This window comes from Artibeus jamaicensis, unplaced genomic scaffold, assembly GCF_021234435.1.
Source record: "Artibeus jamaicensis isolate MK-2021 breed Jamaican fruit bat unplaced genomic scaffold, CSHL_Jam_final contig_1803, whole genome shotgun sequence".
Taxonomy (NCBI): Eukaryota; Metazoa; Chordata; class Mammalia; order Chiroptera; family Phyllostomidae; genus Artibeus; species Artibeus jamaicensis.
The window spans coordinates 5,461,028-5,486,562 of NW_026521356.1; the positions used below are offsets into that span (position 1 = coordinate 5,461,028).

At 40.7% G+C, this 25,535-nt stretch overlaps 1 protein-coding gene across 3 annotated transcripts in view; it reads right to left on the reverse strand.

Annotated features, from left to right (window-relative positions):
- MAPK14 (mitogen-activated protein kinase 14) overlaps positions 1-25,535 on the reverse strand; it is a 66,242-nt gene that overhangs the window by 32,313 nt on the left and 8,394 nt on the right. For all 3 annotated transcript variants that reach the window (XM_037146240.2, XM_037146239.2, XM_037146241.2), the window contains exons 2-3: positions 6,911-7,040; positions 776-834 (exon numbers count right to left, since the gene is read on the reverse strand). In XM_037146240.2, the coding sequence (XP_037002135.1) occupies positions 776-834; positions 6,911-7,040 (189 nt within the window). The remainder of the gene's footprint in view (positions 1-775; positions 835-6,910; positions 7,041-25,535) is intronic.

The following is a 25,535-nucleotide window of genomic DNA, read 5'->3' on the forward strand; positions in this document are numbered from 1 at the left end:
AAAAGGGGTCAGAAGCCAGCGGGTAAATGCTCCTCACCTGAGGTACACTCTATGGCTTCCTGGAAGATTCTGGCAGTTTTTACCCCAGTTGCCCACAATGGTGACCAACTTAATAATAACACATCCTGGTAGCAGCTTTCTCTCCTTCCCTGCTTCATTTTCCCTAGCACTCCCTACACCCCCCACCCCCACCACTACTGGTTCCTGAGACGCCCGGCTCTGCTTTCCAGGGAACTCTCAGGCTGACGTAATAGGGATGGCCACAAAACTGGGAAGTGCAGCACGGTTCATCAGCTTTTTCAACACGTGAGGCCCACCCCTTGTTCCAGTGCAGAAACCCAACACTTCAAGGATCAGCATGCAGTCCTCGCACCATTTCCCACATACGAATGAAATAAAAGGGAAGAAAGAACCTATATGGGACCAGGGCTCCCTCATATTTCTTGAAGCAAATGTAATAATGTAAAGGTGTCCCTTTAAAAGCTGGGGCAGGCAGTTTGAAAACAAAAATCATAGTGCAAACTCCCTATACTCTCCTCCACTGAACTCTTGCAAGGACTCATCGTGGACTCTCTGAACACAGTACAATATGTCTGAAATGATGTAAATACTCTCACCATCCCTATTATGTATCCATCCCATGCCCCAGAAGAACTGGATGATAGAAATAAAAAAATTTTGGAAGTCTGTATACTACTAAATGGTTCAGGAAGAGAAACGAGCTGCTAATCTTCATCCTCCAGGTGAGGACGGTGAGTGCAAAAGATTTACTCACACATCATTGAATTCCTCCAGTGACCTTGCAGGTGTAAAAACATCCAACAGACCAATCACCTGTAAGAAAACATGAAAATCAAACAGTAAATAAACACTGAACTCACCATATAGTACCCATTGGGTCTTTGATTATGGACTAATTCCAAATCCCACTATTTGAGTTCAATAACATAACAAAACCACATACATACTTTATAATTTATTTTCTAACCAAAGTATGCTTTTGTTTTTACTCATTAACATTATATCTCATAAAAATCTAGTTTACTATTAAAAATATTTAACTCCTTAGGATTTGGTAACATATAGCCATTTGTTTATAAGGAAGCAAAAAGGTTTAGGGCTTTTGACTTAACCTATGCACTAATAATAGTCTGATTAAGAAACAGAAAAAAGTCACATTTCTGCAGCTATTAATATAGATATCATTTTCTTTTTTAAATGTATTATTATTAGATGTATATTATTATTCCATAAAAAATTTTCTTGTTATTATATAGACTTCAAAACTGACATTTAAAAAAAACCAAATACTCTTTCAGTATATTCTTGATATTATTCTTATAATATTCTTAATATTAAGATGATTTTCTTAATCATTGTCAAGGATTTAGATAAGACTATTTAAAAATGAAAAAAGCTATCTTTATACAAGGATAAAGCAAAACCCTACTTAATACTCAGTAATCCAAGCTGTTTGAGCAATTTTTTTGGTCCAGGAATTATACTGATTACCCCACATATACTCCCCTCCTTTCCTACTAAAACCCAGACCACTCTTTCCTACAAAGTTAGGCACTGAGGAGGCAAACAAGAACTAGAATACATTTCTGACAGCCCAGCCAGATTTAAGAATATCTGGAAACGAAACAAATGAAAGCCAAATGGCCCTTATTAAAAATGGCCCATGACTGTGGCCGCATTAGCACACTGCGCCAACCAAGCAACACTTAAACAAAGGGCTCTAAGGGTAAAATATGCCAGTGCTCAAAACACTGCCATCAAAAGGCATTTGTAATTAGTGTTACTCCACTCATCCAAATACCAGACTTTTAAAGCAATTTCAGGTAGCCTCAACTCAAAAGAAAAACAATATGACGAAAAAAAAACACCTTGGAATTCAAGGAGAAGAGTTTCTCAACTCTTTGCATCTTATGCATAGGAAAAGTACTGCCAGATCCTTACTAGACAACTGCTATGTGAAAACCCATCACTTATAATTGTACAACCCATAATTATCATTAGCACTTTGAGATATTTCCTTTGACTTTTCTGATGTTCATAAATTAAACTGGGGTTACACTATGCATATATTTTATACACTGCCCTGTCACTTAATATATGACTATTCTCACACCCTCAAATAATTTTCAATAATATACTCTATCATTTGTATATATGTACCATAATTTACCCAGTTTCCTATCTTTGGACATTTAAGGAACACTGCAACCGTGTATGTGTGTGTGTGTGTGTGTGTTCTGCACATCTTATATTTTCTTCCCGAGAACGAATGTTAAGAAATAGGACTGCATTGCACAATCAAAGGACACCAGTATATGGAAAGATCCGAATCTCATCAAACTGTCCTCCGTGAAGATGAGGCTAACTTACCTTCCCACCGACAGTGCATCCACCCATGACCTTATTAAGGGCTCTAAATGATGCTTTAAATTTAAGTGAGGTGATCTTCTTTTTCCTTCTCCACAACTGTTTTCCTTGAGTTTGGTACACTGCTGCGTCAAAATCTCTGGGTTTCTGACTACTTTCTCCCCTATACTCACTTGTACTTTAAGGTAGCTGAGCTCTAGAAGCCAATTTCATCCACCTATTCTGACATCTGCTAATTACTGATTCTTTTTATGAGTTGTCCAACTCCTCAATACAAGAGAAATTTAAAACAATTTACATTGTTTCACACCGTATCAGTTGTGACTGGTGAAAAATTATCCTCGGGTCAACATAAAATGAAAGCACCAGAGGTCGGATTTACCCTGGATCACTCATGCAATAGTGATCCAGGGTAAAACAAAACAAGTCTGAAAGATTTTCAAAGAAAAGCTCCAACTCCCAGTTGAGAGCACAACAGGCATCCGGAACCAAACAGCTGTGAGTCCGAACCCACAGTCAGTCTGTGGTCTCTGCAAGCCACCGGCTTGGATCTTTCATTCCAAGAACCCCGGTGCTTGGGGCAGGGCCCGGTGCTTGGGGCAGGGCCCGGCGCCTGGACACAGCCGTCCGGTGAATGTTTGTTAAGGAGACGAAAGAAAGGTATCTCCTCTGAGACTGGTGGCGACCACGCCCTTCGAGTTTTGTAAAGAATTACAAAATATAAATCACAGAGACAAACTTTTTGAAGCAGCCACTTCCAGTAACAAAATTTGAGATATAAGGCTGAAGTAAATAATTCAAATAACTCAAAAACATGGCTGCAAGTAGTATAATTAATTAATTTGGAAAAAACAGAGCAGAGCACATTAGTGAATGCCCTATCAAATTTTAATTTTCTTAAATGGCACACACTTAGAAGATGAAAACTACCCCTGTTACATCAAAGTATTTTAAATTTTTTTGTGGGCTTTTGTAAAATATCCCTTCTCTATTAATCATACTTATGGAGTATTAATCATAAGAAAATTTCTGTAAAAAGGTGTTTCCCAGAATTAAAATAGATCTAGCAAACATTTTAGGAATATTCCATAATCTACTCATTTCTTAAATGAAATTTTCCTTTTAATTCAAGTCACACGTTGGCTTATTCTCTTACTCATTCTGACATATATGATACCCCAAAGTAGCCCAGGAATCAAATTTTTAGAGAAGACATTTCAAAACATGCAGACCTCTGAGTCCTTAACTAGGCAGTGTTTGTACCGCAGCACCTGCCCAGACAGCCAAGGATGCGGCTGGCAGGCTGCTTCCCTTTCATCCTTCCTCAGAGCAGGTGTTAAAGAGATGGAGGTTGCAAGTTCGATCAAGAATGAGGCAGCTAACTTGGCTCAGAGTAACTCTTACGTCACAAAAAACATCACCTAGCTCTTGTTATGCATCTGACAGATGTATACCAGTCATTCATTACCATGAAAGAAGTAACATGAACAATGAATTGTGGGTCGGAGACATTTTTGTGTGAAAGGTCACATGTGTGTTCTGGTTTCTAAACACTCTTTGTCACCAATACGTACTTAAAATTTTAAAGAGTTTTAAGCTGTTGCTACTGCTATTGCCTTTGGGGAACAGGGGGCTGCCTGAAAATTAGATGGCGGCCCAAAACAATCACTTTTAAAAAAAGAAAGAGGAAGAAGAGGGTAAGAGAAGAATTCCTTTTAAAATCCTCAGATAAGCTTACTTAGCAGTTTTGGTTCTTTACTAGGTAAAACTGTTTTACACTGTAAGCACATACCAATTGTTTGCAGACTAGACTGAAATGCAGGAATTTTTCTATATTGTCCCAAAGTCTTTTGGTCCCTTCCTATTCCCCCTTCAAACATCTACCAAGACAATAGATAACTATGAAACATTCATCCATGTGCCTTTCTTTTGTTCACACAACAAATCACCAATATCCAAATACAGGTGACCCTCTGCATTGATACTATTAAAAATCCAAACATCTTAATCTAATATAAAAATGATGGACTGTTATTAACTTGCTTATGAAACAATTTATGTAAATTAAAATCCTGTTTTTCTAAATACTGTCAGCCCTCTTTTTAAAAGTCTTGTAACCTTTCCTAAATTAAAAAAATTACATCCATCACTATAGTCTCCTCATTTCTACAAATACAAAATAGCCCAAATATAGCCAGCCCAATATCATATAAGTTACACTTGAAATTATCCCATTACAGAAAATGAAAGCATAAAACTAAGGCTGTTGCTTATGATCACTGGAAAAGCCAATACATGGACTCCGATGACCCAAAATAATTTGTGCCCTAAACACCGGCTTAATTTGTCTATAGAGAAAAGCAAAACAATAAAGAGTAGTGCTGGTAAGCCAGATGTTCTTAAATTAGCATAGGCAACATCAGTGGGACCCCAGGGCCTCCTGGAGGTCTCTTGGGGTTCTGTGTTTAGCTTGCAATGCATTTTCAAAGTATTCCTTTTTAAAAAAAGATTTTATTTATTTATTTTTAGAGAGAGGGGAAGGAAGGGAGAAAGAGAGGGAGAGAAACATCAATGTGTGGTTGTGTCTCATGCACCCCCCCCCACTGGGGACCTGGTCCTCCACCCAGGCATGTGCCCTGACTGGGAATCAAACCAGCAACCCTTTGGTTTGCAGACTTCCACTCAGTCTGCTGAGCCACACCAGCCAGGGCTCAAAGTATTCATTATATTTAAAAAGCTATGATAATGTCTCTGTCGCATTTATTAATGTGTGATGACAATCAGCATACACATTCAAGTGTGATGAAAACCAAATGTAAACTTATCATTTAAGCTACCAGGCCACCTTGATCTTATGCAGAACTTGGAAGAAAGCTTCTCTTGGCAGCTTTTCTCACAATCTCAATTTCTTGTAAACATGTCACTGATTAGAAAGCCTGCAGCTCTGCAATGACATTTTTAAAAACTCAGGTTTGCATGTGGATACTCATATAAAACTGTACCTAAGAATACGGTTACCTGTAGAAAACAGGACTTTCTCCATAGTTTGCGGTTAAAATAAAACATGAAAATAAACAGGAAGCTGCAGCTGTGATTATAATGGAATTGGATTATAATCCAATTCCAAATTTAAGTCTCAATGCTCTCAATTTAGAATTTATACTTTGTGAAACAAATGTATATTAATAAAGTATCCCTTATCTGCTCTTTTTCTGTTGCTATGGACAAAAAGTTCAATTATTAAAACAGAAAAAGTCTGAACAGACAATAAATTTAGATTTTGAATCTTTTTCTACACAGAAACAATCAATAGGGTCAAATGACTCTAAAATTTCTATGATTGGCCCTACGGGGGTAGGTCAGTTGGTTAGAGCATCATCCTGATATGCTCTATCAGGATGCTGGTGTGATCCCCAGTCAGGGTACATACAAGCGGCAACCAGTGAATGCACAAATAAGTGGAATAACAGATCTCTCAAATCAAGTGAAAAAAACTTTTTAAAGATTTTATTCATTTATTTTTAGAGAGAGTGGGAGGGAGGGAGAAAGAGAAGGAGAGAAACACTATTCAGTTGCCTTTTGCAAGCCCCTAACCTGGGACCTGGCCTGCAACCCAGGTATGTGCCCTGACCAGAACTGAACCAGCAACCTGTTGGTTTGCAAACTGATGCTGGATCCACTGGACCACACCAGCCAGGGCTCAAATAAAAAAATTTTTTAAAAATCTCTATGATCGCCGTTTCTACAATGCTACAAAATTTACAGTTCCTTTCATATAGTAATCACATAAATTCTTTTAAACTTGATTTTGCAATACAGGAAAATAATCGGTCAACTGTTTTTTACAAAGTCAGTTAATCTTCCAACTGGACCCATTTATTTACTGCAATTGAACTTTTAAGCAACCCTTTGCAGGATGGCATTGTTCTCAAAGTTCTCAAAATTCCAAATTAATAGAAAAAAAATTATTTAACTTAAACAATGTCTTTGTCATATTTATTAAAATGCCCAAATTTGGTAAAGCTGTTTTTTTCAGACTAAATAGGAGAATTATAATATTAAATTGTACATAAAGTAACAGCCATCTCTGATAAAACTATTCCTAAGCCCAAGACGCTCTTCCTCAAACTTCTCCACCAAAATGACCACAACACAGAAGAGCCACAGACTCACACGCTGCTGGTAAGACAGTCTTCAGTAAATCAGGTGGAGAACACAAAATTTCTTTGTAATATTTTCTCTTAAAATCCTTATACCTCATAATATATCCTTTCTTATTAACATTTTTAATTCTTTTCCTCTAAAAACCTTTGAGTAAAACTCAGGTGCAGGAAGATGCACCAATTTCACGCCAAGGCTTTCTGCGTAGCTACCTTCCTGCTGCAGTGGCCGCTGACACCCCAGTGTAGGAGGCACGGTCCGCAGTCTGACACACTCTAATGTATTTCCACTGCAGTAGTTGAAACTACTTTTCTAGTCTATTCCAGAGCGGAATGTACTCTTCCTTGAATGAAGAACTTACATTTTCATGTTTCATATGTTTAAGTAAGCGCAGTTCTCTGTAGGTCCTTTTGGCATGGATTATGGACTGAAAGGGTCTGGAGAGCTTCTTCACGGCCACACGTAACCCCGTTTTTGTGTCAAAAGCAGCACTAAGGGGAAAAAAAACCCATCATTAAATGTGCTCTAAATACTTCAAAATTAGCATTTACAAGGCTACTTCATTTCCACATTAAATGGGTCTGTAACAAAATACAAAAAAAAAGATAAAAACTAAAATGACCTATAATCCCATTACTCAAACAAAGCTTCTGTTATTATTTTTGGTGTTTCCTTCTAGTCTTTTTTTTTTCTATGCATCTAAATCAGAGGTCAGTGACCTTTTCTAAGAAGGGCCAGACAGTAAATATTTTAGACTTTGTGAGGCTTAGGGCCTCTGTCACAACTACTCACCTCCGTGGTTGTAGCTGAAAAGCAGCCAAATTTAAAAAGGAATGTGGCTGTGTCCCAACAGCACAGAAGGAGGCCGCCTGATCTAGATGAGCCAACAGACTGACAGACAAGGAGCTAGATTCCGCCTGCCTTCTCAGCCTAAGTCTCACGGTCACTTTGCCACCGCATGCTGCCTGATCAGAGGAGAGGCCTTGGAAAGCACCGTGTTTTCAGGCCAATTTGGTACAAAAACTTCCTGAGCATCTATAAAGTATCTGACACTTTTTAGAAGCTGAGATACAGTAGGGAACAGTTCGGGGGAAGGGGGGAGAGGGGAAGAGCAGAATAATAAAAATAATTCCAAATAGTGATGAATGATACACTAAATAAAACAGTATAATGGGCTAAGGAGAAAAACAAACAAACAAACAAAAAACCCAAAGGTGTCATGCTACTTGAGCTAGGATGTCTGAGGAAGTACATTTCAGCTGAGGTAACTGAATGATGAGAAAGTAACAGGCATGTAAAGAAAAAGGGAAAAAGCTTCGAGTATTAGAAAAATACATTAATACTTGAGTCTACGCACAGGAGAAACTGTTCTAAGCTTTTTACACTGATTTTAAAAATTAACTATTTTAATCCCCCACATCCTTAATGAAGTAAGTACTGTTACCATTCCCCCATTACAAATGAGGAAACTGAAGCACAGAGAGGTTAACTAACTTGTCCATCATCACAAAGCTACAAGGTAGCAGAGCAGAAGTTTGGATCCAGAGCTCATGCTATTAACTATATTGCTATGTTACCTCTCAGAAGAGTCCGTGCAAACAAAGGGTTAAAGAAACAGGTAACAAACTACAGCACACTGGAGTGGCAGAGAGAGACTGGGGGTGGGGTGTGGGGTGTGGGGTGTGGGGTGTGTGTGTGTGTGTGTGTGTGTGTGTGTGTGTGTGTGTGTGGACGGGCCAGCGGAGCACAGAGAATGAGGTCAGAGACGCAGGCAGAGGTTGATCGTGTAGGACATCTGCCTCGACAAACTTCATGTGTATGTTACTCTATCATTTTTAGGGACTCAGCTAATCCTATCATGCCTCATCCTCCCTCGTGACAGCCTCTGATGGGCTGTCATAGAAATGACATCCATTGAAAAGTGCCCCTAGTGGGCATCCAAGACTTTCAGATCATCTGTTATCACCAAACTCTCCCACATGACTGACTCCAGAAGTTCCCTACCTTCACTCCCAAATCCTTATGCTGTCCTTGCTCCTCAACTCCAGATTTCTGATAAACTCCTGTACCTGTCCAACCCCTTGTCCGAACCTCCCCTCCATCTCTCTGCTTTAACTGAAACTAAGCAGTACCTTGAAAACACTAGTTCTCTTACAGCCTGGCATCTAGAGGGCATTCTTGCCCTCCTACCCCAGGTACCTCAATGTTTGTCCGCCTTGCCGCCAATTACCACTTCCAGACTGTTAACTGTTTTATAAAAGTCCCTGTCACAACCTTCTCTCCCTCTCTGCTGACACTGCCCACTAGATGGGAATTTTCCATCATTCATTTAGAAGTTATTTCCTACCTCAAAGTCTCTCTCCACTCCCAACTCTGCCATCATTCTTGGCAACATCAACACCCAGGTGGCGGGCACCTCCACATCCTGGCCTCTCAGTCCCCTGACCTCTCCAGGAAACTCCACCTCATTCGGCCACCTTTCTGGTCATACTCTGGGCCTCTATCACCAGCAAGAACTGCCCTGCCTACAAAATTCTGAACGCCGGCACTTTTTTCCACCACAAACCTATGCCTTTTAGTTTTCGTTGCTCTGTACCCTGACAATGATAATGCACTGACCTCCTCATCGTGCTTATCTCTACCCTGCAGCCCTCTCCTGGCTTCACTTCCCTTTTCGTCTGGCTCAGACTGTAGGCCTAGGTTCCCTTGTGCCTCTCTCCTGCACCTGTCTCTCTCTGACATACCCACCTAGATAAATACCCACTCTGGGAGAGCTCGACTATTTAATTCTCCATGTCTGAATCCAAGAACTAATTGTGGTTGAAGGGGGGTGGGGAAGAGCATAATCATACAGATTGGCTGCACTCTTTTTAAAAGACTTTATTAATTTTTAAAGAGAGGGGAAAGGAGGAGAAACACTGATCAGTTGTCTCTTGTACTCACCCGACTGGGAATAGAACTGGTGACCCTTCCCTTCATGGAACAATGCCCAACCAACTGAGCCATGGTGGTTAGGGCTGGTTCCACTCTTAATTTCTGGCCTTAATTTCAAATAAGGCTTTCGATACTGTCATTCCCCGCCCCCCCTTAAAGTTGGTTTTCCTACACAAAGTCATCATTTGACACAGTCTCTCTCTTCAAACTTCCAGCTCCCCCTCCTTTCTCAGGAGTAGCCAGCCCAGGTTTCTGCCTCCACTGAGAAAACAGAAACCATCAAAGGGGAGCTACATCTACAAATCCGTCTGCACAGGACCCATGTTTTCTGCCTTCTCTCCTGCTGTAACCAGGGGCGCAAGCCCTTTCTCACAAAAATCCAAGACTTCAATACATGCTTCAGAGCCCCTCTCCCTCACCTTTTCAAGGATTTAACTCCTTTGTTCCTCTTCTCTCTTACATCATCAATTTCTCCCAATCTAAGAGATGATTTTTATCAGCGTAAGTATGCTGTAGTTATTTCCTATCCTCAATAAACAAATGAAAAGTCTCCCTTGACACATTCCCATCAGTTTAAATCTTCCAGTGGGTTCTCCAAGTGCGGTTGGAGACCAGCAGGTGTGGAATCTCCCAGACCGGCAGATTTGGTATTATCTAGGAACCTGTAAGAAATGCAAAGTTTCAGGTGCCACCCCAGACCTACTGAATCAGAAACTCTGAAAGGGGTCCAGTAATCTGTATTTTATCAAGCCCTCCATATAATTTTTAACACACACTGGAATTTGAGAACCACTACTCCCTAGACCAGCAGCACTGGTATCATCCGGGTGCTCTTAGAAATAAGAGTTTCTCAGACCCTGGAAGTTTGAGAAGCACAAACCTACACGTTTCATCAGCTCCCACTCTTCCCTCAACCTCCTACACTGCTCTTCCAGTGTCCTCAACGACCTCTGTTACCAAATCCAATGGCCACTTTTCTGGACTAGCAATGGACATGGCTACCACGTTCCCTTTCTCAAAACACTGTCCATCCTGGGGCTCGCTCACATCAGTACATCCTGCTGGCTGGCTACGACCTCTGTGCCAGTGCCTTTTGTCCCACTGCATGTGGTCCCTCCACTGAAGCTCTGCGTGCTGGAGCTCCCCAGGGCACGGTACTGGGCCCTTTTCTCTTCCCTCTCCCACACTCTCCTAGATGACCACTTCTCCACCCATGATATGAAATCAAATGCCACCTGTATGTTGAAAACTGCCAAATCTATGTCTCTCACTGACATCTCCTCTGAGCCTAGCTGCCTACCTGACATCTCCATATAAAAATACACAAGCACCTTAAACTTAACCACGTTCTAAACACCCACAAGTATTTCTCTCCATCTCCTTTACCTCTGCCAATGCACATTCCATCCAGTTGCTCAAGCCAGACATTCTAATGCCACCCTTGATTTCTCTCTTTCCTCTTGTCTCCTGCGCACTCTCCCATGCAAATCTCTCAGCAAGTCTTTTGGTTTCCACCTCCAAAATGCATCGCTAACTCAGCTTCATTTCACTGCTTCCATACCAGTGCACGTCATCCTCACTGCCAGCCTGCCTCCTTATACTGCTCCCTGCCTCCTGTTTCGCTCCCTCCTAGTACACTCTCCACGAGCATCCAGTAGAATCTTTTGAAAGTATAACTTGAGACGACACCACTCCCCTGCTTCAAATCCTTCAAAGAACTCCTCAGCATATAATAAAATGGAATTTTCCTATCAGCCTACAAGGCTCAGGTGATGTGACCACTGATGACCGTCCCACCCTGCTCCTATGCTGGTCCTTCCTTCCCCTCAGACACTCTGTGTGCTGAACATGCCGGCCAGTCAGTTCCTTCCGCTCTGCAGGCAGGCGGGTCCTGGCTCCGGAAATGCTCTTCCCTCCACACCTCTGCACCTCCACTCCGCCCCACAGCTGATCCTTCTCCTTGAAGCACAGGGCCACATACTCATCCCTTCAGAGACGTGTCTAAGAGATCTCACACAGTTACCCTCGGTCACAACACCCTCACTGCTTCCTACCTTGTCCCACATAAAGGGAGAGGCGTTCTCTTCTACTCCCCAAGTTCCTATAAACACATGAAACAGTAACTTCTCCCTTCTTGGAAAAACCAGGTAAATTTACACTCTTCTCTAAACTCCTCACTGGCTCTGGTGAAAGCTAAAGATGGCCATTGCTCCTGTGTGACCCATTCCCTTCAACCAGCCCCCCCAACCTCAGAGACTCAGAGACTGCCCAGCTGAGCACCTTCTCCTCTCCTCCACGGGTGAGCCTGCTGGGGCTTCCGAAAGCAAGACGTGTCATCAGGTTTCTAGCTGAGCTGCCCGTGACTTAGTGTGCAAATTCAACTCAGTGGGGAAAAAATAAGAAACCCACCTGTGTTGCATGTCCAAGCCATCAGAAGGCATTCTCCACACCACTTTTACAGTAATAAAAGACACATTTTGATCTCTATTTGACTTCTGTATCTATTAATCAAAGGGCAGGCTAGGATTAATCAGTACCCTACAGACCCCAATTACAATTTATTACTATATATTTATTTACAATCCAGCACAGTGGTTAAATAAGGGCTGAATTTTTAGCATTAGACCATCTGGATTTTAATTCACTCTGTCATTTAGTAGTTATATAATCTTGAGAAAGTTAATTAAATTCTCTCAGCCTCATACATAAAATGAAGATAGTTTATATCTAATCTGTAGGGTGTTTGTTAGGATCAAATGTAATATTTATATTGAGCAAAGGGCCTCACCCACTGTAAAGCCCAGTACCAGTCACCCTGGGGTCCCGAGAGCCAAGTGCCACTACCGTATAACCTAAAACTTGGCATAATGCTCACCACCGGACACAGTCTCAATAAATGCTTAATGAGTGTATAAAAGAGTATTTTATGATCATAGTTATCTAAAGTATGAAAGGTAAACTTTTCATTTGGTTCTCAATTTATAGAAATTCAATAGCATCTAACAAGAAACTCGTATTAATGTTGAAAATGTACGTTTATTGACTGCTTATTATTGTCAGTCACTGTTTTTAGATCTTTATGTGAATAAATATCTTTAATGATCACAACTTTCTGAGAAGGCATTATTGTTATATCCATTTCACACATGAGAGAACCAAGACGCCCCAAGGTTCAGTAATGCACGCAGGGGACAGGCGGAGACTGGGAGGGCTGAGGTGCAAACCCAAGTGGTGTGTTGGAAGCATGAACTCTTAACCATTATACCATAATGGAAAACCAAGTTCCACTTTGCTAAGCAGCATTCAGTCCATTCAAAATATATTCTAATTGTATGGACTCTGATTTTTTTTTTCTTTTTGAAAAATGCTTCCTACTACAATTTTTGAAAATTGCATTTCAAAAAGAAAAAGTCTTTCCTGCAATCTCACACTGAACTCAAGAGAAAGAGTACTAATGAAAAGTATTTCATAAGAAATAAATTTCACTCTAGATACTTTATTAAGGAGAAGTTTTCAATCTCTGAACTTCTACTACACCCTGTGGAAACAGAACGCTTTGAAGAAAATCAGTAAGGTGTCACCTCACAAACACAAAACCTCATGTCCTAAGTATTTACTGAAATACCTCCTCCATGAAACCCCTTGTGGATACAAAAGGAATATTAAACTTAGCACCTAATGTTTAGAACTCACCATCTAAATGGGAAGATGAAATATCCACGAAAGCAAAGATGCCCAGTAATACAGTGCAACTCTATACAGACAGTCAATCACTTTCAAAAAAAGATGGGTTCAAAAATCTGTAGTTGGGTCCTGGCTAGTATGGTTCAGTTGGTTGGAGTGTCAGCCTGTAAACCGACAGGTTTAGGGTGCAATTCCCAGTCAGGGCACATGCCTAGGTTGTGGGTTTGGTCCCCAGTCCGTCTGGGTGCATAAAAGAGGTAACCGATGTTTCTCTTCCTCTCTTTCTCCCTCCCTGTCCCCTCTCTAAGTAAATAAGCATGTCCTCAGGTGAGGATTACATATATGTAAATTGGGCTTAAAATTTTATGTATAAATTAGGTTAAAAATATTTAGATTTTTCTTGCAGCCTGTTCACAAGAACAAAACCAGAAACTACCTTGATGTCCACCAGGGGACAGTTTAAAGTAGGGTACATTCTCATGCGCCATTCATTATAGCCACTAACAAGAGCCTCCACACACTAATACGTGCACGTTATGTTACTGATGAGAAAGAAAATAAGATACAGAAGAATGATCCTATTTATCTGCAAGGAAAAAATGTATGCTCATATGTGTGTATAAGCATATACAGAGAAAAAAATGCCTAATATACTCAGACTTTTAACATTTTGCTTTTTGTATTTTTCCATCTTCTGATTTTTAGAAAAAGATGAGCTTATATCTTTTAATAAGGGCATTAGTAAAGTTAGAAGCATAAGTCATCTGTGTTGTTCTTTCACCCTAAAACAAAAGACACTCAAACTTTAATATTCCCTTCAGATGATACTCACATGGCCTTACTCATAATACAGGGCTAGACAAAAGTAGGCGTATAGTTGTAATACAAATAAATAATACAAGAATAAGCTGTTTCATGTATTCACAACTGTAAACATTCTGTTGCCCACCCTCATAAATAAATTTGTATACTTCAATCATAAGCATTTTCCATTTTACTAAACAATCATTAACAATAATTTCACTATATAGCTGTTCCACAATCTACTCATTGATTCTTACTGGTGGGCATTATAAGCATTCCATTCACAAACACACACAGAATATACTAATACAATGGATATCTCTTTTTAAAATATATTTTATTGATTATGCCATTACAATTGTTCTAGTTCCCCTGCTTCGTTCCCCTCCACCTTGCACCCCCTCCCCCACCATTCCCCCCTTTAGTTTATGAACACGTGTCTCAAGTTCTTTAGATTCTATATTTCCCCTATTATTCTTGCCCTCCCCCTATCTATTTTCTACCTACCGTCTATGCTACTTATTTTCTGTACCTTCTCCCCCCTTCTCCTTCTCCCACTCCCCTGTTGCTAACCCTCCATGTGATCTTCATTTCTATGGTTCACCCCTGTTCTAGCTGTCCTCTTAGTTTGCTTTCTGTTTTAGGTGTGGTTGTTAATAACTGTGAGTTTGCTGTGCTTTCACTGTTCATCTTTTTTATCTTCTTTTTCTTAGATAAGTCCCTTTAACAATTCATAAATAAGGGCTTGGTGATGATGAACTCCTTGAATTTCACCTTATCTGAGAAGCGCTTTATCTGCCCTTCCATTCTAAATGAAAGCTTGGCTGCACAGAGCAATCCTGAATAGAGGTCCTTGCCTTGCATGACTTGGAACACTTCTTTCCAGCCCCTTCTTGCCTGTAAGGTCTCTTTTGAGAAATCAGCTGACAGTCTGATGGGAACTCCTCTGTAGGTGACTGTCCCCTTATCTCTTGCTGCTTCTAAAATTCTCTCCTTCATTTTAATCTTGGCTAATATAATAATGATGTGCCTTGGTGTGTTCCTTCTCGGGTCCAACTTCTTTGGGACTCTCTGAGCTTCCTGGATTTCCTGGAAGTCTATTTCCTTTGCCAGAATGGGGAAGTTCTCCTTAATTATTTGTTCAAATAAATTTTCCACTGGTGGCTGTTTCTCTTCCCCTTCTGGTACCCCTATAATTCAGATGTTGGAATGTTTAAAGATGTCCTGGAGGTTTCTAAGCTTCTCCTCATTTTTTTGAATTCTTGTTTCTTCATACTTTTCTGTTTGGTCATTTTTTTCTTCCTTCTGGTCTACTCCCTTGATTTGAGTCCCAGTTTCCTTTCCATCACTATTTCCTTTCCTGTGCATTTCCCTTCATTTCAATTAGTTTACCCTTCATATGTTCCTCTAATTTGTGACTAAAATCAACCAGTTCTGTGAGCATCCTGATCACCAGTGTTTTGAACTGTGCATCTGAGAGTTTGGCTATTTCTTCATTGCTTAGACTTATTGGCTCTGGGGCTTTGAGCTGTTCTTCTTGAGCCATAATGTTTTGCTTTGTTTGCGCCTGTTATGTATGAGGAGCAGAGCCTTAAGTGTTCACCAGGGCAGGGCGACCCAGGCCGCTGGTTTGTGACACTTTATGTGGGGGTGCGGTCAGCAGCGGTCCCCTCTGCTGTTTCCTGCCACTGGGGTCTGCACAGTCTGTCTCAATCTCACTGCTCGCTCCTTCGCTGGTTATCAGAGCACAAATGTGCGACTGCAGTCAGCCCTCAGTGAGTCCACCGCCTTGTGCCCTCAGTGGGTCCGCCTGCTTCTCCACACCTGGGATCCACCTATGGCTTCCTTCGAGCCTAAGTTGCGCGCCCCAGTCGGTCCAGTGGATGTTTCCTGCCTGACCCCACTCTGCTGCTGGCTCTGCCCCTCTTACCGGTTTGGCTGAATGGTTCGTTGTTGTCAGACTTCTGTATAGTTCAATTTTCTGTGGCTTGGTTGCGTTTTTGTTGCTAAAACTTTGTTGTTTTTAAACTTGGTTGTGAGAAGGCAGAGTGTTTTCATCTACGCCTCCATCTTGGCAGAAGTCCCAAGAAAATGTACAATGGATATCTTAATTCGCACTGCTTCTTCCATAATGGCATAATGGCCACAGAAAAGATAAATAATTTTCATTTCAAAGGACACATTCTCCCACTTTTTAAAACATATTTTACTTACAAAAGAGAACTGCTCTCTACTTATTAATTACTAATTACTATATCAAAAGCTGCCAAAGCAAGGAATATACAATCCATTCCTGCCCCCATATCTTTAAGCGATCAATTGCTCTGAACTAGCCTCCTGTTCTATCACTGATCAAAGCAGTATTTGAAGAGGGGAGAAATCACGTATCTTATCTAAAACGAACATTGTAGGTCCTGGCTGGTGTGGCTCAGTACTCAAGTGCTAGCCTGTGAACCAAAGGGTCGCCAGTTCGATTCCCAGTTAGGGAACATGCCTGGGTTGCAGGCCAGGGGCACTAGGCAAACCACACATTGATGTTTCTCTCCCATACTTTCTCCTTTCCTTCCCCTCTGTAAAAATAAATAAATAAAATCTTTTCTAAAATAAAATGAACACTGTAAAAATTACCCAAAGCAGAAATTCCCAATAAATAAAAAATCACCTGATAAAATCAATTAATGGAGAAGAAACCATTCGAGAAGAAATTCAAATTTATTGAACACCTGATTATGCCAAATGTTATCTGGGCCATATTTAATTTAACACTTACACTAATAACTTTACAAGATACAGTTATATTTACTTTCCAAAATAAGAAACTAGTGGTCAGAAACATGAACAGCTCACCCAAGGTCATTTAACTCACACGCAGTGAGATTCAAACCCAAGTCTGTCTCATTTCAATGCTGACTCTTTCCAGGATGAGGACAACCCCAGGACCAGCTTTTGGCTTTACCCTTATTATAATGATTCACTTACTAGTGTTACCAGTTGGGAAGATTCCTCTTAAATCACATTCTAAAAACTACAACTACAAATAAAACCTTGTTCTCATAAACAGCATCACAAAATGAAATTATCTTTACGATAATCAGATTCTCCAAACGGAAATTCAGGATAGGATATACTGTTTAATAAATTTGTCCCCCCAATGTAAATTCACATGAGGTCTTCCAAAGTTATAGTTAATTCACATTTTATAAAATTATTGACGTGGTTTCACAAAATGAAGGAACACATGTAAAAATAATTAAAAGTAGTTATTATAATATTAGGATGTCACTGTCACACAACTACTGCGGATCAGGATCCAGTGCCTAAGACATAATAATACTCATTAAGGAAACTGAATGTTTTGTCACACATTCACATTTGCCTCCCTTGCAACTGGCAAAAAAAAAATGGCTTACTAGATTCTTAATAAATCCTAATATAATTTTGTTTAACTTCTAAATTTATTTAAACATACCACCCTGCTTTATTCCACAATGGATTTATAGCAGCCAGGAAATATATCCTACAACTTAACACAATAATAAGTGATTGAGAGAAAATAAGCAAGAAATTCAATATGGGTAAGGTTAGCACAAAGTGTTTATCAGGAGGACATTTCTAAAAATATGGTTGAGATGGGCCTCCAATTTGGTTCCTAGTCCACTAAAGCCATCACAAAAAACACAACCAGTTAAGACATGCGTCACAGGAACCACATAATAAAAACAAACCAGGTACTCGAGAGAACTGAAGAGAGGCATAATTACTCCTGCAATAAAACCAGAGAAAAGTCCCTCCTGCATGTTTACGGAGGAGACACACAATGTGGCAAAAATGTCCTATCAACATCGTTACACAAATACCGTATGTGTTGCAGGCGGCTCTTGTCTTAGAGCACCCACCAGGGGAGACTGTCACAAAGCCAAAACACAGTTCATCATCAGCAGAGGGAGGAGAGTATAGAACGGTGTGCCATGCTGCAGCGACAGACGTAATCCGAGAGGAAATCTCGCGTGTGTTTGGAAAGACAGATGATAAACTCCATATTCCTTAGACAACCCTCCAAGATGATTCCCACCGACCAAGCTTTTGATAAGTACAGACATGACTTTGTGCTCATGTTCCATGACTGGCACCTGGCTTGCAGATTTAGTTACGAGATAAAGGCAGATCAATATTCTCTGACAGTCACCTGAATTGGCAGGTAGAGGGAGACAGCCTCTTAAAAAGGGGAGGTGCTGCCTAACCTGGACAAGTGCCCAAGTCCACAAAACATGAAAGTACAAATGATGGCACCAGGATTCTCCTTGAAAGACAATTTGGACTTTCCCCAAAGAATGAAGAATAAGCAATCACCTGGCAAGTCTCTGAGTAATTTGTGGAGATCGTAGTAATTTTACAATTTCTTTCAATGGTTATAGGTGTCTTTTCTAATCTCTGAATAATGTTAATAAGGAAAAGGCAGCCCTCAATAATGGTTAACAGGAAAAACACATCAATGGAAATACTTATTCTTCTCCTGATCATACAACTTCAGGCTTTTTCCCAACTTAAATTCAAGTTAGTAACAGCCTTCAAAATGTACCTTCTGAATAACTAATTCAGACTACTAACTGGTACTTTCTCTTTATCTATAATACTTGATACACATTTCAGCAGATACCATACTGGAAATATTTGTCGGTACATATATCCCTCTACTCCAGAAATCTGCTTTTTCTCTCTGTAACACTACCCCACTGGTGGGGTAACCCAATTGCTGGGTTGTGATGCTGTATGTGGGGAAGGGGTCCGAGAGGGAACAATGGCGCTTGCTCCACTCTCTGCTGGATTTCAGTCACTTCCCCCGCTTCCCACAAGCAAACTGTGCCCTTCCGGTGCTGGTTCCCGTGTGGGTGGGCTTGTGTAGGTTCTAGAACCCTGTGGGTCACTCCAGCGAACTCTCCTGTGAGGCTGGGAGTCTATCACGGTACCTCAACCCCCACAGGTGTTTTCAATTGGTGTTCTGAGGCTTTATTTTCCCTGAGCTGGGACCCTGGGTTGAGCTGTGTGTCTCACTCCCCAGTTTTGCCTGGTTTATCTGTGCACGAATGTGGGTCTGCCCGGTCAGCCAGCGGCCTTGCATGCCCACGCCCCTCCACAATCCATTGCCTCACTGGGTCCGCCCACTATTACCTTGCACACCCGGGATCTACAAGCCACCGCTTCTTTTTGCCAGGAGCCAGCTCTGCCCAGCTGCCCGACTCCGCCCCTCCTACTGGTCTGGATGAAATGTGTCTCTTCTAACTCCTTGGTTGTCGGACTTCCATATAGTTCAATTTTCTGTCAGTACTGGTTGTTTTTGTTTGTTTGTTTTTAAATAGTTGTTATCCTTATTTTGGTTGTGCGAGGAGGCAGTGTGTCTACCTACGCCTCCATTTGGCTGGAAGTCCTATTTGTTTCTTTTAAAACAATTATTTTCCAAATTCCCATTAGCATGTTGTCATCATCAGTACATCTTCCTTACTTTTGTGTATTTGAAAATTTCAGTAACAAATGTTTTTGCTGTTATCACAAATTTTAACTCCTTTCAAGCAAATCTGAAATATGAAATAAACCAACCATATATTACATTGTAACTATTTAGTATTACTATCAATCCACTTTGCCCTGCTGCTACAATGAAAAGGCTTTTACAGTAATGCTGTATATAAGCTTCACATCCAGGAAAGTATCCTCCAAATACATGCTGTAAACATGGCTGCAGAAGTACGTAACAGGCAATAATGTGACTTAACAACTTTGGGGGTTTGCTCAGTCTGTGATTCCCCATCTTATGACACGCACATATTTTTACAGCAATACGCAGTGTATTAGTTATTTACTGCAGGACAAAAATTACTGCCAAATTTCATGTCCTACACAAGATTTATCATCTCACAGCTTTTGTGAGTTGGGAATTTGGGGGCAGCTTAGCTGGGTGTTTCTGGCTCACAGTCTCTCCTGAGGTTGCAGTCAAGACACTGGCCAAAGCGGCCCGGAGGCCTGACTGAGACTGGAGGATCCACTTCTCAGGTGGCTCTTGCACGTGGAGAGGACAGGTCTCAGCTCTCCACACTGTGGGCCTCTCCACAGGGCTGCCTCAGTGCCTTCTCAACGCAGCAGCTGGCTCCCCCTAAAGCAGTGGTTCTCAGCGGAGGTCAACTGGACCCCCTGCCCCAGGGGACCTTTTACATGTCAAACATTTTTAGCTGTCACAACTGATGTGTGTGTTGGGTGGGGGGTGAGGGGTTTACTGACACCTAGTGGGTAGAGGCCACAGATATTGCTAAACATCCTTCACAACAAAGAATTATCTGGCCCCAAACATCAATAATACTGAGGTTGAGAAACTGCCCTAGAGCAACTGATCTCAGAGGAAGGATGACACAAAGGCCACAATGTCTTCCATGACCAACCTATGGCGAGCAGTCCCGTTCCTACCAGGCTGCACACATTAGAGAGCTGAGTTACTAAGTACAGTCTTCACACAACGGGAGGAGAATTAAGTTCCATATCTTTAAGGGAGGTGTACGAAATAATTTATGGCCATGTTTTTAAAGCATTACACTTACCAATTTGGTATTTTTCTTTTTTAAATTAAACTTATATGGTGATATTGGTTAATAAAAGTATATAGGTTTCAGGTATACCACACTATAACACATCATCTGCATATAATATTATGTGTTCACCAATCCAAAGGAACTTGTTTTTTTTTTTTAATCAAAATACTGGAATTTCCAAGATAGCTCATTTACTTCTGGGAACACTAGATAAAATCTTATCAGTGCTCTAGAAAAATCACTGAAATTCCATTTAACAAAGCTATTTTTGCATCTTGGTGAATAGTCTCTGTTTACAGTACTTTAATGAGCTGATCTCAAAGAATTCTATTAAGCATAAAAGCATACAGTCTGGTAAAGAGAAAAGTGAACTAGTAGTGAAAAGACTTGTGTTCTAGTTCAGGTTCTGGCACTTCCTAGCAGGTGATCTTGGCCAAAGCTTCTACGAGCCTGTTCCCAAGTCAATAGAATGGTGACGTGACCAGCCCTGCTTATCTCCCACTGACATTTTGAGGCTCAAGATAATTATATGAAAGTGTTATGAACGGGTAAGTGCTATAAAAAACGGGTAATTTTAAATGTTTCAAGATGAAAAGAACAAGCATGGGGCTTATCACAGTCAAGTCTCAATATCTTTTAGAGCTCTTAATTTCAAATTTGAGGTTGAATATTTCTCTGAAATTACAGTAACAGGAGGCAGATTATTAAAACCTAACTGAGAGCCTATATCCCTGATCATCTGTTGTCATGCTAAGGATAACTAAAATATAGTTTCTGTAAGTTAATAGGCATACTTACTCAGCAATTATTAGATAAGAACTACTAAAATCAACAACATAATGTAGCCAATACTTAATGCAATGACACTGAACTACAAAAAACTATCCCTTTCTATGTCTGTTTCCCAATTTAGGCAGACTGTGAGGGAGAGCAGAAGCTATAGTTTATCCTTAGAATCTAGCCGAGTGCTTGGAAAATTCTGCAAGATTAATAAATATATACATACCTAAGCAGATAGTTCCTGACCTCAAGGAACTGAGAAATCTAGCTGGGGAGCCAGAATGAACAAAGACACACAAAAAAATTACTGAAGACTTTTTACAAAGCAACATATTTGCTTCCTACAATCCACTCTGTTCCTCAGTTGGACCAGTGTAGGAACACTTCCTCGCTACTTCAAACCCAGCTCTCTGCTGCCTACAAAAGTGCGGCTTTTTAAGATTTTATTTATTTATTTTTAGAAGGAGGGGAAGGAGGGAGAAAGAGAGGGAGAGAAACATCAATGTGGGAGAGAAACAATTGGCCGTCTCCTGTACGTGCCCTGACTGAGGACCAAACCACAACCCAGGCATGTGCCCTGACCGGGGATTGAATTTGCAACATTTTACTCTGCAGGACAACACCCAATCAACTGAACCACACTGGTCAGGGCCCAGACCTATTCTTAATTTTGGTGGGTAGGACCCAAGCACCTGTGTGTTTAAAAGCTCCACAAGTGATCCTGACGAGCAACCAGCGGTAAGCACTGGGTTCGTCCAACTGAGATATTCCTCCATCAGGCCAGCCCATCTCAAATCTAATTCTCCTAGTTATGGTTTCTCCTGGTAACCTAAAAATGTTCCCTTTCCTCCTCTCCAAACACTGCCCATCCTTCAAAAGAATCCTCAAATTCTTCTCCCTCCATGAAACCATCTACTATTAATACTATAGCTCATAATGCCCCATCTCTCCATACATATCAATCTTTTTATATATACAGTACATTAATATTTTGTTTATTTCTTTTATACACTGACGAACATTTAACACTGTCTGATATACATCAAAAGATTTCCTTTCCTACTGTAAGTCTAAAATACAAACATAAATATATATGAGGTCTGTCCAGAAGGTATCCAGCCATGTAATATTAAAAGTCAGAGTAGGCACCTTGAGCCTCCCATGGTTCTCTCAATCACGATCAGCTGCCCCATCGTATTTTCCTGAAACTCATCGATGGTCTGAAATCTGTTCTCTTCCAAAGGTGATTTTTGTTTTGGGAAAAGCCAGAAGTTGCAGGGCACCAAATCTGGGCTGTCGTGGGACTTAGTCACCTGGGTGATTTGATGTTTTGCCAAAATCCTCTGCACGAGACATGATGCATTGTTGTGATGAAGCTGCCCATCACCAGTTGCCCACAGCTGCAGCCTTCTGAATCATCCAAACAGCTTTTGCAGTAGATTGTTCAAGCTCAATGCAAAATTTGATGCAGATTTGTTATTATACTCACTCAGTCATTTTGAATGTGACAGTCACAGAGTACACATGCTCACTCAATGGCATCTACCACCCCCACCTTCACTAGTACAGTAAAGTCACTGTTCACACACGCACATTCCAGCCCACTCTCCTTGGCGGCCAGGTGATATCCATGTCTCGCAAACTGTTGTCATATTAACAATGGTTGGACTTTTTCTAGACAGACCTTGTATATACATATTCCAAACTTTCAAAATTATGCTGCCTTAAATACCTAGAGTAATAGAAATCTTCAGGTAATTTGCTCATTTCCTGATTGTACTTTTCATGACGACTATCATTCACCAATGATAAGCTTTCTTCAAATACCAGCTCTACGTACCTAAGGCTGAACCATACAATTTTACAATGTGAATCTATTCCTAGGATAGTTAGTGCCATGTCTCTTGAGTTCTTTGTCCTCAATAATGCGTAGAAAAATAATCGAGGAAAATCATGAAATGCTACATTTCAACAGACTAAAAATCCAAAGGGTGAGATATTCTTGAGATTAAGTTTGGAAGTACGAACCTGGACACACAGTATGTGAACAAAGCCACCGTGGAGACTGTTTCAGTAATGGGTTCGTAAGGAATATGCACAGAAAGTACACTGTTTCTATCTTTTGTGCAGGTGGAAGGTTCAAATGATCTGATCTCATTTTTATTCATGGGCAATCAATTCAAATATGCAGAATATACAAGCAGTTCTCAGCCACGTGCCCTCAGGGGGCATGGGTTAATGTCTAGATATACTTTAGGCTGTACCAACTGAGAGTTGCCACTGGCATCTAGTGGGCAGGGTAGAGGGACACCGTTAAACATCCTGCAGTGCACAAGATAGTCTCCACAATAAAAAACATGTACCCCACCCAAAATGTCAATAGACTGAGTAACCCTAGGTAAAACTATGTACCAGAGGGAATGTACGTACGCACAGCTTGAGAGATGCTTATTATACTTTGTTCTCTTAGTTAGCTCCCTTTACCACCAGTATCATTTACTGAGATTTTTCACTTCAAAGCATAAAGGCACTTAGGATCTCAAACTAGGAATCAGAAAATGAAGCAAGCTACATTTAAAATGTCGGATGAGGACATTATTAGAAATATATCAATATAAGATACCAACATCAATATTTCACTTAAATTTAATACTAATAGTATCAGGAAGTCACATTTTATTATACCAAGTTAGGCAGATAACTAAGATTTTCATCAGCATTTGGCAGTCTGGAGAAAAAAACATAAATAGAAACTATTATTTAAAAATCTAAGTACAAGAAGGTTCAAGCTAGCTAAAGCCCTAGATACAGGATTTGACAGAAAAGGAAATAAAGAAATAGCTATTGGGGATATTAAGAATAAAGTGATTAAGCCCTGGCTGGTGTGGCTCAGTGGACTGAGTGTTGGCCTGTGAACCAAGGGGTTGTGGATTCAATTCCCAGTCAGGGCACATGTCTGCGTTGCAGGCCAGATCCCTGGTGGGAGGCATGTGAGAGGCACACAGACATTCCTCTCCCTCTCTAAAAATGTATAAATAAAATCTTTTAAAAAAAGAATAAGGTGATTATTTCTGGGAATAAAGTGATATCTACTACAGGGATGAGGAAATGTAAAAGTTCAACATCCATCTGCATAAACCAGACACCTCAACCTGAGTGATTAGGGCAGATTAATTTGTGAGAGAGAAACTCTGATGAAGAGTTTCTCTCTCACAAATTTCCAACTGGTGATGGGCAGCTTCATCACAGCAGACACTACCTTAGGTGGAAGTATAGGGCTGGGTTAAGCATTAAGAGGACCTGTACCCTCAGAGTCCCTTCCTTCCCCTAAAACAGAGCTTTCCTGAGCCGATGGCAGATCAAAAGGAGAAGTTCTGACCTCTTGTAGGCCCACGCTGACGTCATCACTTTCTAGATCTGAATCATCAGATGGAAAGGCTTCTCTGACACCGAGTTCCAACACATATCCTTGCAGAAAGTTGACGTAGATGTAAAAAATGACCAGTATGTCACCAGATTCAAGAGAGACACAGAAGACTCTAAAAGAACATTTCAAGGGAAGCCCTAGAAATATAAAGGTAGATTTGAGATGGCAATTTAAGTTTTTTAAAGATTGCAGGAAAAAAGAGCTCCTTCCAAAAAGAGGACTTCCACGGCAACCTGAGGAAACACAATTATGTCGCTCATAGAATGATACTTTCAGGAACAGAAACCCTTCCTGCTTTGGTGTTTTTTTAATCTCTATAAACACATCACCTAGTACAGAGCCTGGCACTGGAAATACTGAATTAATTAATTTTAGAAAACAAAGGGGACTGCTGGTATGTTTTTTTTGTTGTTGTTGTTATGGTCATGTGCTCCACGATGCCAACACTCTGGATGATGGGACTGGACAAGCAACCGGAGCAACGTGCGGGCAGAATGACAGTAAGAGACGCACGCGCCACATACAGTCCTTCACGTCACAGGCTCGGGGACTGCACCTCCGAGGCCTAAGGGAGGAGGTTTTCAGGAAAATAAGGAAACCTGGAACAACATCATTCAAAGTAACAGGAGCTAACATGTTCAAGGTCTAAAGTTACTCAGACAGCAGATCTAAACAAAATAAACATTTGTTCTATAACCTTTCTGTTATGTTGCCATGGGAATCTGTGTTTAGGAACACTTATTTTCTGCAACCAGAGCAGTAAAAGGCAGGATAGCTTT